The sequence below is a fragment of the Microcaecilia unicolor genome, chromosome 6 (assembly GCF_901765095.1).
Source record: "Microcaecilia unicolor chromosome 6, aMicUni1.1, whole genome shotgun sequence".
NCBI classification, from domain to species: Eukaryota; Metazoa; Chordata; class Amphibia; order Gymnophiona; family Siphonopidae; genus Microcaecilia; species Microcaecilia unicolor.
This window is the reverse complement of record NC_044036.1, coordinates 213,094,673-213,111,563: the sequence shown is the minus strand read 5'-3', so window position 1 is coordinate 213,111,563 and position 16,891 is coordinate 213,094,673. Positions and strand designations below refer to the sequence as shown.

The window sequence follows — 16,891 nt, the reverse complement described above, 5'->3', positions numbered from 1 at the left end:
CATATTTTACCTGAACGAAAGTCTCTGAATACAGTTGTCTCTATTCTAGCTCTTTTAAGGGGGGTCAACATTAAGGCAGCAGCTGTGAGTGTTTGGCTGACTGCTGCCGGAGTTATTCTCAGATATTCAATGCTAGGCCATGTCCAGGCTTTGGCACTGAAGATCTGTTTTATGCGGTGCCGGCTAACACATGGCCAGTTCAGTCGATATTCAGAACTTAAGTGGCCATGGGTTGCTGCATAGAGATAGGACTGTGTTTTATGTGGTTCCATTTATGCGGTTACCCTGGTCAGTTAAGTGCTAAATATTGGCACTTAACCTGCCAAGTGCCAACTCTGCCCCAGGAACATCCCCCAAAAAGCGAACTTTCACTTAAGCGTTAATTGCTAATATTCAACGGTGACAACCTAGTTAAGTGCCACTGAAAATTAGCGGATCGCCCCAAACAGTGATTTAACCATCATCGGTTGTTTCTGGCTGGTTAAATTGTTTTGAATATCAATCAGAGAATTTTTCAGTATTTTGCAGTATTAGGAAAAAAATGTTTAATTAGGTTCTCAAATTACAATATAGAGTCTTACAGTACCATCCTCCTTAATACTTTATACATAACAAGCGGGGAATGCATGTGGAGAATAGCTCATTTAACTCTTGCCAAAACCTGGTGTGTGCATGTGCCTATGTGTAACTGTGCTATCTTTGTATGTGGCTGACTTGGCTTGAACTGTGTGGTATCCAAAAATTATGTCGGTTTAGGAAGAGATAATAAAATTAAATCAAGTATAATCATATATGAAAGCTTCAGACACTGTACTCAGCCGTAGGCAAATATATATCTGTACCCTCTATCAGGCTGTTACTGACTCCTTCTATCTCCCTCCTTCCCCTCCCCAGCAAAGATCCTTCCTCCTATATTTTTCACCAATGTGTTTATTAGTTCTGTTCTTAAAATTTAGTATATCTAAATATGAATTAAATACTTTTTTCCTCCTCTTAAATTATCTGCAAGGCAAAAAACAACACACATTGTTATCGATACTTGATATTACTTACCTAAATTCATGCTTCCGTTCAAAAACCAACTAATTTGCCATGGAAATTCAATGTTTCTTTGGGATGTATGGTGTTTAGGTCCACAGATATGTCAATACTATAATATGACACACAACTTTATAGACTAGTGCAACAGACAACTATCACTTGGCCTATGAATCTGTGTCTTCTTGAAAGCAAATTCCTTAGTTCTGACGCTTACCTAATGTCTGCTGATTTCTTGCTCCACCAATAACCACACAGATTTCTGCTGGACCATCTGCAGCTCCATCTTTCATGGTTTTGTGGGATTCTTTGGTCTCATTTTGCCACATCATTGTCCTGGATCTCTTCATCAGGAGCCTCTGTTTTTACCTTCACATCTTGACTTGCCATTACTTCCTCCCCCTGGAAATGCAAGGCCTAAAAGGCCAGGCCTTCCACGTACTGGCAATCTCAGTTTCTTTCCCAATATTTCCTGTGGATAAAAATAAAACATAAGAATGATCATGTTAAACTGTCCATAATAAAGCAAAATTGACACGTCCAAGGCTAGAGATATGAAATTCCAATTTTGTATAGCTTGTATAGGTCAGATAAGGGATGTCAAAGTTGAGACATTTTAAATCAAATGAAATTACATCCAAATACCCTCTCGGTGGTTGTAACACCATGGCACTCAATATTTATTCTAGCTGATGGAGAAGAGCCTCTGTTTTATGCCCGGCTACTGTTTCAATATTCAGTGTGACTCACAAGGATTCAATTCTTCATTGGCTCAAAACCCACCAGTGTGAATCCTTGTGAGTCACACTGAATATTGAAAGAGTGACCGGGGATAAAACAGAGGCTCTTCTCCACTAGCTAAAATAAATACTGAGTACCACGGTGTTACAACCACTGAGTGGGTTTTTGGAAAAAGTTGAAACATTCACATTTTCAGTGCATTTTACAGAAGGATCGCTGAACACAAAGACTTTCGTAAAATATGCATTTGGTCACAGGAAAAAATATGGAAGCATTACGCGGGATTAGCTATTTAAAAAAAAAAAAGGTCAAAGAAAAGTGCATCATACAGCGCATCGTACATGTAGGTACCAACAATGTGTAGGTAGCAGATTTTCTAAGACTGCTTGACCAAGGGGAGCCAATTAAGGAGTTGCGCTCCAAAATGGTTTTTTTGTGTGTTTTTGACTACAAAGCAATAACCAAAATTCTCTCTTCCTCAAGCATGCCTCTAAAACGCTGGTCCAAACCAGTGATTAACTTACAGTTATGTATGTTTCAGAGTAGGAATAAATGCAGATGGTGAAAATCTTTCAAGATTACATGTAGTTCTCTTGCAAAATAGGAAGCACATGTATAACTAAGGTCTACCCCAACTACATTCAAACCAAGCTTTCTTCAAATAAGTACATAAGTACATAAGTAGTGCCATACTGGGAAAGACCAAGGTCCATCTAGCCCAGCATCCTGTCACCGACAGTGGCCAATCCAGGTCAAGGGCACCTGGCACGCTCCCCAAACGTAAAAACATTCCAGACAAGTTATACCTAAAAATGCGGAATTTTTCCAAGTCCATTTAATAGCGGTCTATGGACTTGTCCTTTAGGAATCTATCTAACCCCTTTTTAAACTCCGTCAAGCTAACCGCCCGTACCACGTTCTCCGGCAACGAATTCCAGAGTCTAATTACACGTGGGTGAAGAAAAATTTTTCTCCGATTCGTTTTAAATTTACCACACTGTAGCTTCAACTCATGCCCTCTAGTCCTAGTATGTTTGGATAGCGTGAACAGTCGCTTCACATCCACCCGATCCATTCCCACTCATTATTTTATACACTTCTATCATATCTCCCCTCAGCCGTCTCTTCTCCAAGCTGAAAAGCCCTAGCCTTCTCAGCCTCTCTTCATAGGGAAAGTCGTCCCATCCCCACTATCATTTTCGTCGCCCTTCGCTGTACCTTTTCCAATTCTACTATATCTTTTTGAGATACGGAGACCAGTACTGAACACAATACTCCAGGTGCGGTCGCACCATGGAGCGATACAACGGCATTATAACATCGCACACCTGGACTCCATACCCTTCCTAATAACACCCAACATTCTATTCGCTTTCCTAGCCGCAGCAGCACACTGAGCAGAGGTTCAGCGTATCATCGACGACGACACCCAGATCCCTTTCTTGATCCGTAACTCCTAACGCGGAACCTTGCAAGACGTAGCTATAATTCGGGTTCCTCTTACCCACATGGCATCACTTTGCACTTGTCAACATTGAACTTCATCTGCCACTTGCAGCCCATTCTACCAGTCTCGCAAGGTCCTCCTGTAATGTTCACATTCCTCCTGCGACTTGACGACCCTGAATAATTTTGTGTCATCGGCGAATTTAATTACCTCACTAGTTATTCCCATCTCTAGGTCATTTATAAATACATAAAAAGCAACGGACCCAGCACAGACCCCTGCGGGACCCCACTAACTACCCTCCTCCACTGAGATACTGGCCACGCAATCCTACTCTCTGCTTCCTATCTTTCAACCATGTCTTAATCCTATAATAATACCCTACCTCGATTCCATGACTCTGCAATTTCTTCAGGAGTCTTTCGTGCGGCACTTTGTCAAACGCCTTCTGAAAATCCAGATATACAATATCAACCGGCTCCCCATTGTCCACATGTTTGCTTACCCCCTCAAAAAAATGCATTAGATTGGTGAGGCAAGACTTCCCTTCACTAAATCCGTGCTGACTTTGTCTCATCAGTCCATGTTTTTGTATATGCTCTGCAATTTTATTCTTAATAATAGCCTCCACCATCTTGCCCGGCACCGACGTCAGACTCACCGGTCTATAATTTCCCGGATCTCCTCTGGAACCCTTCTTAAAAATCGGAGTAACATTGGCTACCCTCCAGTCTTCCGGTACTACACTCGATTTTAGGGACAGATTGCATATTTCTAACAGTAGCTCCGCAAGTTCATTTTTTAGTTCTATTAATACTCTGGGATGAATACCATCAGGTCCCGGTGATTTACTACTCTTCAGCTTGCTGAACTGACCCATTACATCCTCCAAGGTTACAGAGAATTTGTTTAGTTTCTCCGACTCCCCCGCTTCAAATATTCTTTCCGGCACCGGTGTCCCCCCCAAATCCTCCTCGGTGAAGACCGAAGCAAAGAATTCATTTAATTTCTCCGCTACGGCTTTGTCCTCCTTGATCGCCCCTTTAACACCATTTTCGTCCAGCGGCCCAACCGACTCTTGGGCCGGTTTCCTGCTTTTAATGTATCTAAAAAAATTTTTACTATGTATTTTTGCTTCCAACGCTAATTTCTTCTCAAAGTCCTTTTTTGCCCTCCTTATCTCCGCTTTGCATTTGGCTTGGCATTCCTTATGATCTATCCTGTTACTTTCAGTTGGTTCTCTTCTCCACTTTCTGAAGGATTGTTTTTTGGCTCTAATGATTTCCTTTATCTTACTGTTTAGCCACGCCGGCTGACGTTTAGTCTTTTTTCCCTTTTTTCTAATACGTGTAATATATTTGTCCTGAACCTCCAGGATGGTGTTTTTAAACAGCATCCACGCCTGATGCAAGTTTTTTACTCTGCGAGCTGCTCCTTTCAGTCTTTTTTTCACCATTTTTCTCATTTTGTCGTAATCACCTTTTCTATAGTTAAACGCTAGCGTACTTGATTTCCTAGTTTCACTTCCTTCAATGCCAATATCAAAACCGATCATATTATGATCACTGTTATCAAGCGGCCCTCGTATCGTTACCCCCCTGCACTAGATCATGAGCACCACTAAGGACTAAGTCTAGTATTTTTCCTTCTCTTGTCGGCTCCTGAACTAGCTGTTCCATGAAGCTGTCCTTGATTTCATCAAGAAATCTTATGTCCCTTGCGTGTACAGATGTTACATTAACCCAGTCTATATGCGGGTAATTGAAATCCCCCATTATTATTGTGTTGCCCAGTTTGTTTGCGTCCCTGATTTCCTTTAACATTTCCGCATCCGTCTGTTCGTCCTGGCCAGGCGGACGATAGTACACTCCTATCACTATCCTTTTCCCCTTTGCACAAGGAATTTCAATCCACAGTGATTCCAAGGAGTGTTTTGTTTCCTGCAGAATTTTCAATCTATTTGATTCAAGGCTCTCGTTAATATACAATGCTACCCCTCCACCAATCCGATTCACCCTATCACTACGATATAATTTGTACCCCGGTATGACAGTGTCCCACTGGTTATCCTCCTTCCACCAGGTCTCAGAGATGCCTATTATATCTAATTTTTCATTTAGTGCAATATATTCCAACTCCCCCATCTTATTTCGCATATAGACATTTCAAACTATGTTTGTTGTTCCTAAGTACATCATGCTTAGTACTTGACAGTATTAATTGGCAATCTTTTGTCTGATTTTTATTGTTATTTAAAGATACCCGATCTACTACAATCTCTTTTGCAACCTCACTATCAGGATACTCTATCTTCCCTGTTATGGTGATATCTTTGAAAGATACCTTATCCCGAATCTGTGTGGGCTGTGTGTAAACATGTATAAGCAGAGTCTCTTCTAAAATCACTACTTATATATTTGAAAATTAGGTTCTTACCTTGGTAATTTTCTTTCCTTTAGTCATAGCAGATGAATCCATTACGAGTGGGTTATGTCCATCAACCAGCAGGGGGAGATAGAGAGCACTGAAAAACCATAGTGCCTCATGGCCAGCTAGCTCCATCTGCCTCTTCAGTATTTGAAGCTTCCAAAGCAGTGTGACACCGCCACATATAATAACATGAACTTTCCTCACAGCGGATGAACGCCCCAGAACAGGAACAACAATTCTAAGGCGAGACGAACTTGGAGGAGTGGCCTAGTGGTTAGGGTGGTGGACTTTGGTCCTGAGGAATTGAGTACGATTCCCACTTCAGGCACAGACAGCTCCTTGTGACTCTGGGCAAGTCACTTAACCCTCCATTACCCCAGGTAAGCCGCATTGAGCCTGCCATGAGTGGGAAAGTGCGGGGTACAAATGTAACAAAAAAAAAAACCTCCTGTAACCGAACAGAAATCCTGAAGACTGTTTTCCAACTTCTCCCAATGAGGAAACATATCTACAGGAAAAACTGAACATAAAACAACATCAATCACATGATGAACCACTGAGGGAGGCTCATGGATTCATCTGCTATGACTAAAGGAAAGAAGAAATTACCAAGATAAGAACATAATTTCCCTTCCTTGTCATACGCAAATGAATCGATTACGAGTGGGATGTAACAAAGCAATCCCTAGATAGGGTGGGAACAAGCCACACCACGCACCAGCACTTGTGCTCCAAAATGCACGTCTCTCCTGGCAGCCACATCCAGCCTGTAATGTCAGGCAAAAGAGAGCTTAGAAACCCAAGTAGCTGCACTACATATCTCTTGAAGAGAGAGTGCTCCAGTTTCAGCCCAGGAAGAGGGAAACCGCTCTTGTGGAATGTGCCTTAAAGGCTTCAGGCGGAGGCCGGCCAGACAGCAGATATGTTGAAAAAATAGTTTCTTTGAGCCAACGGGCTATAGTGGGCTTTAGACGCTGGAGACCCTTTGCGCGGACCGATAACAGAATAAAAAGATGATCAGAGGTCCGAAAGGCATTTGACATGTGCAGATACTACAACAGAGCCCGTCGCACATCTAGGAGGTGCAATTGACCAAAGGATTCTGGAAACTCCTCTTTGGAAACGGGGGCAGGAAAATAGGCTGGTTTAGGTGAAACGCTGAAACCACCTTAGGCATGAAGGACGGCACAGTACATACCATAACTCCGAACTCTGAGAATTGCAGAAATGGGTCTCGACCAGTACAGCGCCTGGAGCTCAGACACCCGTCTCGCCAATGCAATGGCCAACCAAAAAAGACCATCTTTAGGATCACATCCTTCTATGAAGCTCGCCTAAGCGGCTTGAAGGGCGAACTCTGAGGGCCGTTTAAAACTAACCCCAGGTTCCAGGCCGGGCACGGAGCTCGCACAGGAGGACAGATCCGAAGCACCCCTCTGAGAAACCGTGCCACATCCAGACAGCAGCCAGAGAGAGAGGCCAGCGACCTTCCCTCGAAAACATGCTAAGGCTGCTACTTGAAGACGCAGGGAATTATAGGCAAGGCCTTTTTGTAAACCAGCCTGCAAAAAGTCAAGTATCGGCGAGACAGAAGCCCGCATAGGTGTCATCGCTTTAGAAAGCACACCAAGCCTCAAATTGGCGCCAAATCCTGGCATAAGCATGGAAGTGGAACACTTGCGGGCCTGTAGGAGAGTGGAAATGACTTTTACTGGAATAACCCTTGTCTCTCAATTGCGCCCTCTCAATAGCCATGCCGTAAGACCAAAGCTGCAGGCGTCCTCCATGGTTACCGGTCCCTGTGGCAACAGATTCGGTACCAGAGGTAACGGCAGGGGAGCCTCCACCAGCATCCGCCGGAGGTCCGCATTACCACGGCCTGCACCAATCCGGGGCGATGAGAACCACCTCTCCTTGATGTAGCCAAATCCACAGGAATACTCGCCCTATCAAGGGCCACGGAGGGAACACATACAGGAGGCCCTGAGGCCAGTGCTTGACACTGAGTGCTGCCTTGGCGATTTTATGTAGGCCACTGCTGTCCGTGTTGTCTGACAGAACTCTGACAGCCAATCCTTCCAGGGTCAGAAGCGCCTGAAATATCGCTTTCAACTCCAACCGATTGATGGACCATGCCGATTTCTCGGGTGTCCATAGACCCTGGGCATGCCTTCCCCGGCAATGTGCACCCCAGCCCTTCAGGCTGGCATCTGTTATCACCAGGCACCAATCGGGGAGCGCTAGCGGCATTCCTCGCCGCAGCATGCTGTCTGAGAGCCACCACTCCATACTGAGCCGGGCCGCAGGGAGCCAAGAAAGTCTGCACTGATAATCCTGAGATACTGGAGACCATTCGTTGAAGTAGGCCCATGGCACCACTTCCAAGGTGGCCCGTCATCGATCCCAACAGCTGGACATGTCCCAAGTTCGCGGGCGGGGCATCCTCAGGAGCAGACGGACCTGATTCTAAAGCTTGCACCGCCTTTTTCGGGAAGAAACACATAGCCTGAGGCTGTGTCAAACCTGGCCCCCAAATATTCTAGAGATTGCGAGGGGGTCAGGTAACTTTTGGCCACATTGACGACCCAGCCCAGAGATTGAAGGACTGAAACCACTCTGGCTGTAGCTAGATGACTCTCTTTTTCTGAGTCTGCTCTGATGAGCCAGTCGTCTAGGTACGGGAGAACCCGGATACCCTCTCGCCTGAGAAAGGCAGCTACTACCACCATTACCCTTGGAGAAGGTTTGAGGAGCTGTGGCGAGGCCAAAAGGCAGGCCCGAAACTGGAAATGTTTTCCCAACACCGCAAACCGCAGAAACTTCTGGTGCAGGGGCCAAATTGGAATGTGCAAGTAAGCTTCTTTCAGGTCCAGAGACGTGAGAAACTCTCCTGGCTGTACCGTCGCAATGACGGAGCACAGGATTTCAGTGTTGAAAATGCCGCACTCTTAAGGACTTGTTTAGCTCTTTTAAGTCCAGGATCGGGCGAAACGACCCGCCTTTCGTGGCACCACAAAGTAAATGGAGTAGCGGCCTAGACCTTGTTCGGCGGGAGGCACCGGGCTCACAGCCACTATCTGGCACAGACTGTGCAAAGTCGCCTCTACCGCTGCCCGTTTGGCAGCAGAACCGCATCGGGACTCCACAAACACATCTCTCACTGGGGCAATCGAATTCTATTCGGTAGCCATCTCTGATCAGGTCCAAACCCACTGATCTGAGGAAATCTTGGCCCACTCCTCGTAAAAGAGGGAAAGTCGTCCTCCTATAACAAGAAGCGAGGAGAGAGCCAGCGCACCATCATTGAGAGGGTCGCCCTTGAACTCCAGGCCTTGAGCTGGTCGCTGCGGAACGCTTGTCCGAACGAAAGGAGTTCCTCTGTTTAAAGCGGGCACGAGAAGTGGACCCAGCAGAACGCCCCGGGCGGTACCTTCTAGCTTCACGGAAGCGAGGTCTGTAAGAAGAGGGAACCGCTGACCCTTGGAGGAAGGCCGCAGCCTGTCCTCGGGTAAGCGCTGGGGTTTAGCCTCCCCCAGGCCTTTAACAATGTTCTCCAGCTCCTCACCAAAATAGGAGAAGGCCTCGAAAGGGCAACTTCACCAACCTTTGCTTAGAGGCCATGTCAACGCGCCCAATGCCGTAGCCACAACAGGTGGCGAGCCACCACTGCCACAGCCATCTGTTTAGCCGAAGCTCTGACCAGATCATAGAGGCGTCAGCCAAGAAAGACAAGGCCGACTCCATCCGCAGTGCCACCTCCGCAAGGGGCTCCGCTCCATCTCCGGGCTGTTCCACTGCCTGTTGTAACCAAGCAAGTCAGGCTCGGGCAGCGTAACAGCTGCATGCAGACGCCCGTAAGGATAGGCCTGAAATCTCAAAGGACCGCTTTATAGCTGATTCAAGGCATTGGACCTGCATGTCCTTCAGGGCAACTCCTCCTTCAACTGGAGGGTAGTTCTCTTTGTCACAGCCGTGACTTGGGCATCCACTTTAGGCACAGCTAGGCGCGCCAAATGCTCCTCACTTAGAGGGTATAATTGCCCCATAGCCCTAGCAACTTTCAAAGGCCCCTCGGGGTCAGCCCATTGAGTCGAAATAAGCTCTGGATGGAATCATGCAAAGGAAAGTCTTGAGCAGGCTTCTTAGTACTTGTCATCCTTGGATTAGTAGAAGAGAGAGCTCAGCACTCACAGGATCTTCAATAGAGAGGGCCTGCAGTGCATTAGAAATCAGCGCTGGCAGCTCATTGCGGTGGAAAATCCTCACCGCAGAAGGATCATCCGGATCCAGTGGCATTCCTGCACCTTCCTCTGGCTCTCCAGACCACGAGGGCCTGCCAGACCCCTCACATCCCGACCACGGGCGGGGGGAAACGGGGGTGCACCACTCTCTGAAGGGGAATCCACCCTTCTGCGCTTGTCCTGCAGCCATCTGTCAGGGGGAAAACGCACCTGATGGCAATTCAAGGCTGGGCTCTACTGGAGGGGACACAGGCAGCCGGGCCGATTGAGACCCCTGCAGGAGAGCTCTTTTTAACATAAATGCTTTATGCAGCAATAAAACAATTCAGGGGAAAATGGCTCACCCTGGCCTCCCGTTCCAGCCCGGGGAAAATGGCTCTCATATTAGCCTCCATTCGAGGTTCCCCTCCAGGCTCAAAACCCCTCCGCCTCAGCGGGGGTCGCGCCATGCTGTTTCCAAAATGGCGCCCGCTGCCAGCTCCACAGAGCGGGAAGAAACCTTGCTCGCCATGCTCGGGAGGGCTCTGACGTCAGAAGAGCACGATTTACAGAGCCCTGCTGCTGATCTGCGCTTGCCACACGGAAACAGCACTTAACAACCTCCACAGCCATCGCTGAAAACAGCAGAAGTTCAAAATGGCGTATTCGCGTCAAAATCCGTCCCAAACGCGGGCCCTCCCCGGAGGAGCTACCAAATGCTCTTACCTCTTCGGATCGAGTCCACAGAGCTCCGATCCGCAGCACAACAGAAAGAAATCCTCTTTTCTGAGATCGCAGCGCTTCCAGCACGACGCAACTTTTTTTTTTTTTAACGCTGTCAGGAAAATTAGAGGCAACAATGCAAGAGGCAAATTTTTCCCACTCCGGAGGATCAGTAGCGTGGGAAAGCAGTGAAAGGGCGAACCTATGTGCCTGCATCCACAGCGTGGGCAAAGACAGGGACAGGGCTTGCCTATGTGTCTACATCCATGTCGGGTAAGGCAGGGAAAGGGCGAACCTATGTGTCTTTAAAATGGGCACCACCAGCAACAACACCCATGCTACAACTGGCAACAGCACAGGAGCCACCCCAGGCAGATTTTCTGTAGGAGCTTAATAAGCTGCGACCATCCTGCTGGGGAGGTAGAGAATACTGAAGAGGCAGATGGAGCTAGCTGGCCATGAGGGCACTATGGTTTTTCAGTGCTCTCTATCTCCCCCTGCTGGTTGATGGACACAACCCACTCGTAATGGATTCATCGCTTGATGACCAGAAAAAAAAAAAATAATAATATATATATATATATATATAAAATTCACTATATAGGTTCAATCACAATAGTGGTTAACATAGTAGGTTCCGAGGGATTGGAGATCGGCGGATGTGGTCCCACTTCACAAAGTGGTGATAGGGAAGAAGCTGGAAACTACAGGCCAGTAAGCCTCACTTCGGTTATTGGAAAAGTAATGGAAGCGATGCTGAAGGAAGGATAGTGAATTTCCTGGAAGCCAATAAGTTGCAAGATCCGAGACAGCATGGATTTACCAAAGGGAAATCGTGCCAAACGAACCTCATTGAGTTCTTTGATTGGGTGACAGGAGAATTGAATCAGGGACGAGCTATGGACATAATCTACTTAGATTTCAGCAAAGCTTTTGACACGGTTCCCACAGGAGGCTCTTAAATAAACTGGATGGGCTGAAGATAGGACCCGAAGTGGTGAACTGGATTAGGAACTGGTTGACGGACAGATGCCAGAGGGTGGTGGCGAATGGAATTCGCTCGGAGGAGCGAAAGGTAAGTAGTGGTGTGCCTCAAGGATCGGTGCTGGGGCCGATTCTGTTCAATATATTTGTGAGTGACATTGCCGAAGGGTTAGAAGGTAAAGTTTGCCTATTGCGGATGATACTAAGATCTGTAACAGAGTGGACACCCCGGAGGGAGTGGAAAACATGAAAAAGGACCTACGGAAGCTAGAAGAATGGTCTAAGGTTTGGCAATTAAAATTCAATGCGAAGAAATGCAAAGTGATGCACTTAGGAAGTAGAAATCCACGGGAGACGTATGTGTTAGGCGGGGAGAGTCTGATAGGTACGGGCGGAGAGAGGGATCTTGGGGTGATAGTATCTGAGGATTTGAAGGCAACGAAACAGTGTGACAAGGCGGTGGCAGTAGCTAGAAGGTTGTTAGGCTGTATAAAGAGAGGTATGACCAGCAGAAGAAAGGGGGTGTTGATGCCCCCTATATAAGTCGTTGGTGAGGCCTCACCTGGGTATTGTGTTCAGTTTTTGGAGGCCGTATCTTGTTAAGGATGTAAAAAGAATTGAAGCGGTGCAAAGAAAAGCTACGAGAATGGTATGTGATTTGCGTTACAAGACGTATGAGGAGAGACTTGCTGAACTAAACATGTATACTCTGGAGGAAAGGAGAAACAGGGGGTGATATGATACAGACGTTCAAATATTTGAAAGGTATTAATCCGCAAACGAATCTTTTCCGGAGATTGGGAAGGTGGTAGAACGATGAGGACATGAAATGAGATTGAAGTGGGGCAGACTCAAGAAAAATGTCAGGAAGTATTTTTTCACGGAGAGAGTAGTGGATGCTTGGAAGGCCCTCCCGCGGGAGGTGTGGAAATGAAAACGGTAACGGAATTCAAACATGCGTGGGATAAGCATAAAGGAATCCTGTGCCGAAGGAATGGATCCTCAGGAGCTTAGTCAAGATCGGGAGGCGGGGCTGGTGGTGGGAGGTGGGGATAGGGCTGGCAGACTTATACGGTCTGTGCCAGAGCCGGTGGTGGGAAGCGGGACTGGTGGTTGGGAGGCGGGGATAGTGCTGGACAGACTTGCACAGTCTGTGCCAGAGCCGGGGTTGGGAGGCAGGGCTATGGAGGTGAGGATACTGCTGGGCAGACGTATACGGTCTGTGCCTGTGCCGGTGGTTGGGAGGTGGGGCTGGTGGTTGGGAGGCGGGGATAGTGCGGGGCAGACTTAACGGTCTGTGCCCTGAAGAGCACAGGTACAAATCAAAGTAGGGTATACACAAAAAGCAGCAAATATGAGTTATCTTGTTGGGCAAACTGGATGGACCGTGCAGGTCTTTTTCTGCCGTCATCTACTATGTTACTATGTTACTATGACGGCAGAAAAAGACCCGCACGGTCCATCCAGTCTGCCCAACAAGATAAACTCATGTGTATACCTTACCTTGATTTGTACCTGTCTTTTTCAGGGCACAGACCTTATAAGTCTGGCCAGCACTATCCCCTCCTCCCAACCACCAGCCCCGCCTCCCACCACAGCTCTGGCACAGACCGTATAAGTCTGCCCAGCACTAGTCCCCGCCTCCCAACCACCAGTCCCGCCTCCCACCACCGATCTGGCACAGACCGTATAAGTCTGCCCACCACTATCTTCGCCTCCCCACCACCAAACCCCTCTTCCCCCCACCAGCGCCACCACCCAATTTCAGCTAAGCTTCTGAGGATCCATTCCTTCTGCACAGGATTCCTTTATGTATATCCCACGCATGTTTGAAATTCCGTTACCGTTTCATCTCCACCACCTCCCACGGGAGGGCATTCCAGCTCAGTTGCAGATCAGACTCTGACAGAGGAGGAAGTGCTGCTGGAGGCTCTATTGGTTCCAGGAGGGAAGGGAGCTAGCCTGGCCCCTTCCCCAGCCCAGAAGAGGGGTTCCTGGGAAGCATTCCTCAGGCAAACCCTGGGCTATGGGGCCTACCGGGCCCAAACACCAGATGACCCAGAGGAGCAGCTCCCAGTCCAAGCCCTGCTCCGGGGAGGAGAGAGAGGAGCCCCGTGGACCGGAGGATGCCCAGAGCGAGTGCAGATGACAGCGGAACCCCTACCATTTCGCAAAGGGTCCCAGGAAGGTGGGGTGTGCAGATAAGGAATTGGGGGAGACAGCCGGGGAAGGCCTCCAAGCCGCAGCCTAAGAGGCAGACAAAAGAGGAAGCTATGGAGCTGGGCAGTGAATTGCAGCCGGTCCCAGCCAGCCAGAAGAAGAGGCAGAATGGACGGAGGAGGGAGAAGGGAGGACGCCCAAGGGGTGAGCTGGGATCCGGAGAATCCAGGGAGAGGAGTGGTGGAGCGAGTGAGGAAGATTAAGGCCCTGGAAAAGGAGCTAGCAGAACTGGGGAAGAGATTAAAGATGGCAAAAGCCATGAGCAAGCTGGCCCCAGTAGAACACAGGAGATCATACCAGAAGGAGGAAGGGCCGTTTGGAGATGCTGATCCAGAAGGAAAACTGTTGGTAGCAACAAAAAAAAAAAAAGGCAGAGACAATCCCCTGAGAAAACTTTATTTAAACAGGGAGAGAATGGCAGCTGCACAGTGCAAGCAGACAGAAGGATTTGCCTCAGCAGAGCTGGTGAAACACCAGCCTGTAAGAGAAGAGGTACCATGGACCAGCAGTCAACAAAGAACTATACAATTCATGAAAGACTTGACAAGTCAGTCTGGAGTACTCACAGAGCAGGAAGGTTCCAGAGACAAGGGTTGTGAGCTGGAAGCTGATGTCTCCTTAGAATCTGCTCCACAACTGGGGAAAAAAGAAACAGGAAAGAAAGCATCAGTTAAATCCTTTCATATCATGGAAACTGAGAAAGGAGACTCAGGGTACAGTCTGTTTTCCAAACATATTGTGGCAGAAGCTGAGGGTGAGGAGGATAGCTTATCTGTGGAAAGGAAAAAGGAGAGGACAGAGGAACCTGACAATGCAGAGCTCATAGGAAGCCAGATCTCAGAAAGGCTGACTCAGGTGCCTGCAGTGAGCTTGATTGGAAAAACTTTTTTTTCTCATCAAGGAGGGAGTGCAGTGGTACAGCTGGAACCTGAGGACTCATGCCTTGGAGGGAAAGAGGGACAGGAGTATCAGCCCAATCAGGAAGCAGAGAAAGGAGGAGCTGGTTCAAAGCCTGGTTTAAGCCACGAGCGGGACCTGCCTTCTTCCAGAGTACAGAGAGTCAGGAGAAGGTGCAGGACATTTGGCAGAAGCAGCAGACCACTACTTCTTCAGCCTTGGCACAGATGGACAATGAGACTTTTGTAACCGATAAGGAGAACTCTGGGGAAGGGGTAGGGCTGGATTTGCAGGGGAATGTTTTGTTGATAAATAATGTGTGCAAAAAGCATGTTTAGGAATCTCTGCAGAGGAAGGGGTTAGGGGGCAAGGGGGTATGATGTAGCCAATAGGGGAGGGGAGGAGAAGGGGTAGGGGGGGATCAGCAGGGAATGGAGGAAGGGGGCAAGAGGGGCAGAGGGATATAAATGCGGAGAAAAGCCGGTGGGAGCAAGGGGGTAAATCCTTTGTGGCAGTAGCAGGAGGAGGGAGAGGGAAAATGGGGGGATTCTCGGGTAATGTGACTGGGAGGGGTTTTGGGAGGGGGGGATAGAGGTCGTGGGCAGGGTGCCAAGGAGACGGAACGTGGTACAAATTAGATGGGTGGGGAGGGGGCAATGCCATCCAGAGAGGTAGTTTTGAAATTGGTATTGGGGTTGGGCTTTATCCCAGAAGACCTCTATGCGTGCCTATGAAACCCCAATTGAGAATCATTTAGCAGAGGAAACTTATGTAAATAGGCAGCTAATTGGTAGAATGCCTAATCCCCTCCGTAAGTCTGATAAATAGTGGGATAGATGCAACTGAACAATAATTAGTAACATACGAGAGTGTAGTCTTGTTTTTAGACACTGGTGTTAAAATGATATTACCTCCTTCTTGAACAGAGGAGTGTAGTAGATTTCTTGACAGAAATCTGCCCAAAGTGAGTTGATTATTTCACCCAGGATTTTAGATTATCAAATATATATTACTAGCGTTGAGCCCGTAAACACGGGCTGGTATGAGGTTTTCCCTCCCCCGCGGTCACCACCGCTCCCCCCCCCCCCGTGAAGTCGCCACCGCTCCCCCCCCCCCCCTCGAAGTCGTCGCCGTCGCCACCCTTCCACCTGGCCCGGGCCCTCTCTTCACTTCTGAACTTACAGATCCATTCGCCGAACGCAGCAACGCACATCAGCTGAGCTGCCCCTTCCTTCTCTGCCTGTGTGTGTCCCGCCCTCGCTGACGTTACGTCACAGGAGGGCGGGGCCACAGGCAAAGAAGGAAGGGCTCACTGCAGCTCAGCTGATGTGCGTTGCTGCGTTCGGCGAATGGATGTGTAAGTTCAGAAGGGAAGAGAGGGCCCGGGCCGGGTGGAGGGGTGGCGGCGACTCCGAGTGGGGGGGGAGCGGTAGCAACCTCGGCGGCGCAGTTTCCCTCTCTGTCCCGCCCCCCCCCCCGTCATCACGTATTGATGCGGGGGCGGGACAGAGAGGGAAGTCTCTACTGCGCATTTGTGAGTGAGTACGGTCACTCGCCGTTATATGTTTGATTTGGAGCACACTGTATTAAGTAGGGTGGACAAGTATCTAAAATACACTAAGAGCATCTATATATTCTGAATAGGTGGTTAAAATCATCATCCCTATTTCTGAAAAATCAAACCAGAATATATCCACTGGTATTTCTTCAGTAGTAGAATTAATATATAATCTATCTATTGAAACATTTTGAGAAGTAATCTCTTGCTGGATCTAACTTTTTCTCTAAAAATATTCTGCAAACATTTGTGCTCAAATGGAAATTTGATCAATTGCTTGCAGCAACTCTTGAGGTTTGATATAATCAGATACTATCTGAAAATGTTTTTTTTGGATTGCTTAGTACTCTATTAATTGCGAGAAATACAATGTTTGTCTTCATCCTAAGCAAACATTTATATAAAATAATGGCTTTCCTCCATGCATTTTTATTTTATGATCTCTCTGCCATTTCCTTTCTAACCTATGGCAAGTTTGCTTACAATTCTTTAGTTCTTCATCAAACCATGGGTTAGATTTCTTTACATTGGGGGTCTTTTACTAAGCCACGGTAGCTTTTTTAGGTCACGGTAGAAATCAGCTGGTGGTAAACGCCGAGATGCCCATTATATTCCTCATCTGATTTCTACCGT

The 16,891-nt window shown here is 47.8% G+C and overlaps 1 protein-coding gene across 1 annotated transcript in view; it reads right to left on the bottom strand.

Annotated features, from left to right (window-relative positions):
* Window positions 1-16,891, bottom strand: part of ZNF618 (zinc finger protein 618) — a 1,318,203-nt gene that overhangs the window by 1,134,719 nt on the left and 166,593 nt on the right. The window contains 3 exon segments of the mRNA XM_030206036.1: window positions 1,256-1,370; window positions 1,372-1,510; window positions 14,370-14,439. Of these exon segments, the coding sequence (XP_030061896.1) occupies window positions 1,256-1,370; window positions 1,372-1,428 (172 nt within the window). The 5' untranslated portion in view covers window positions 1,429-1,510; window positions 14,370-14,439.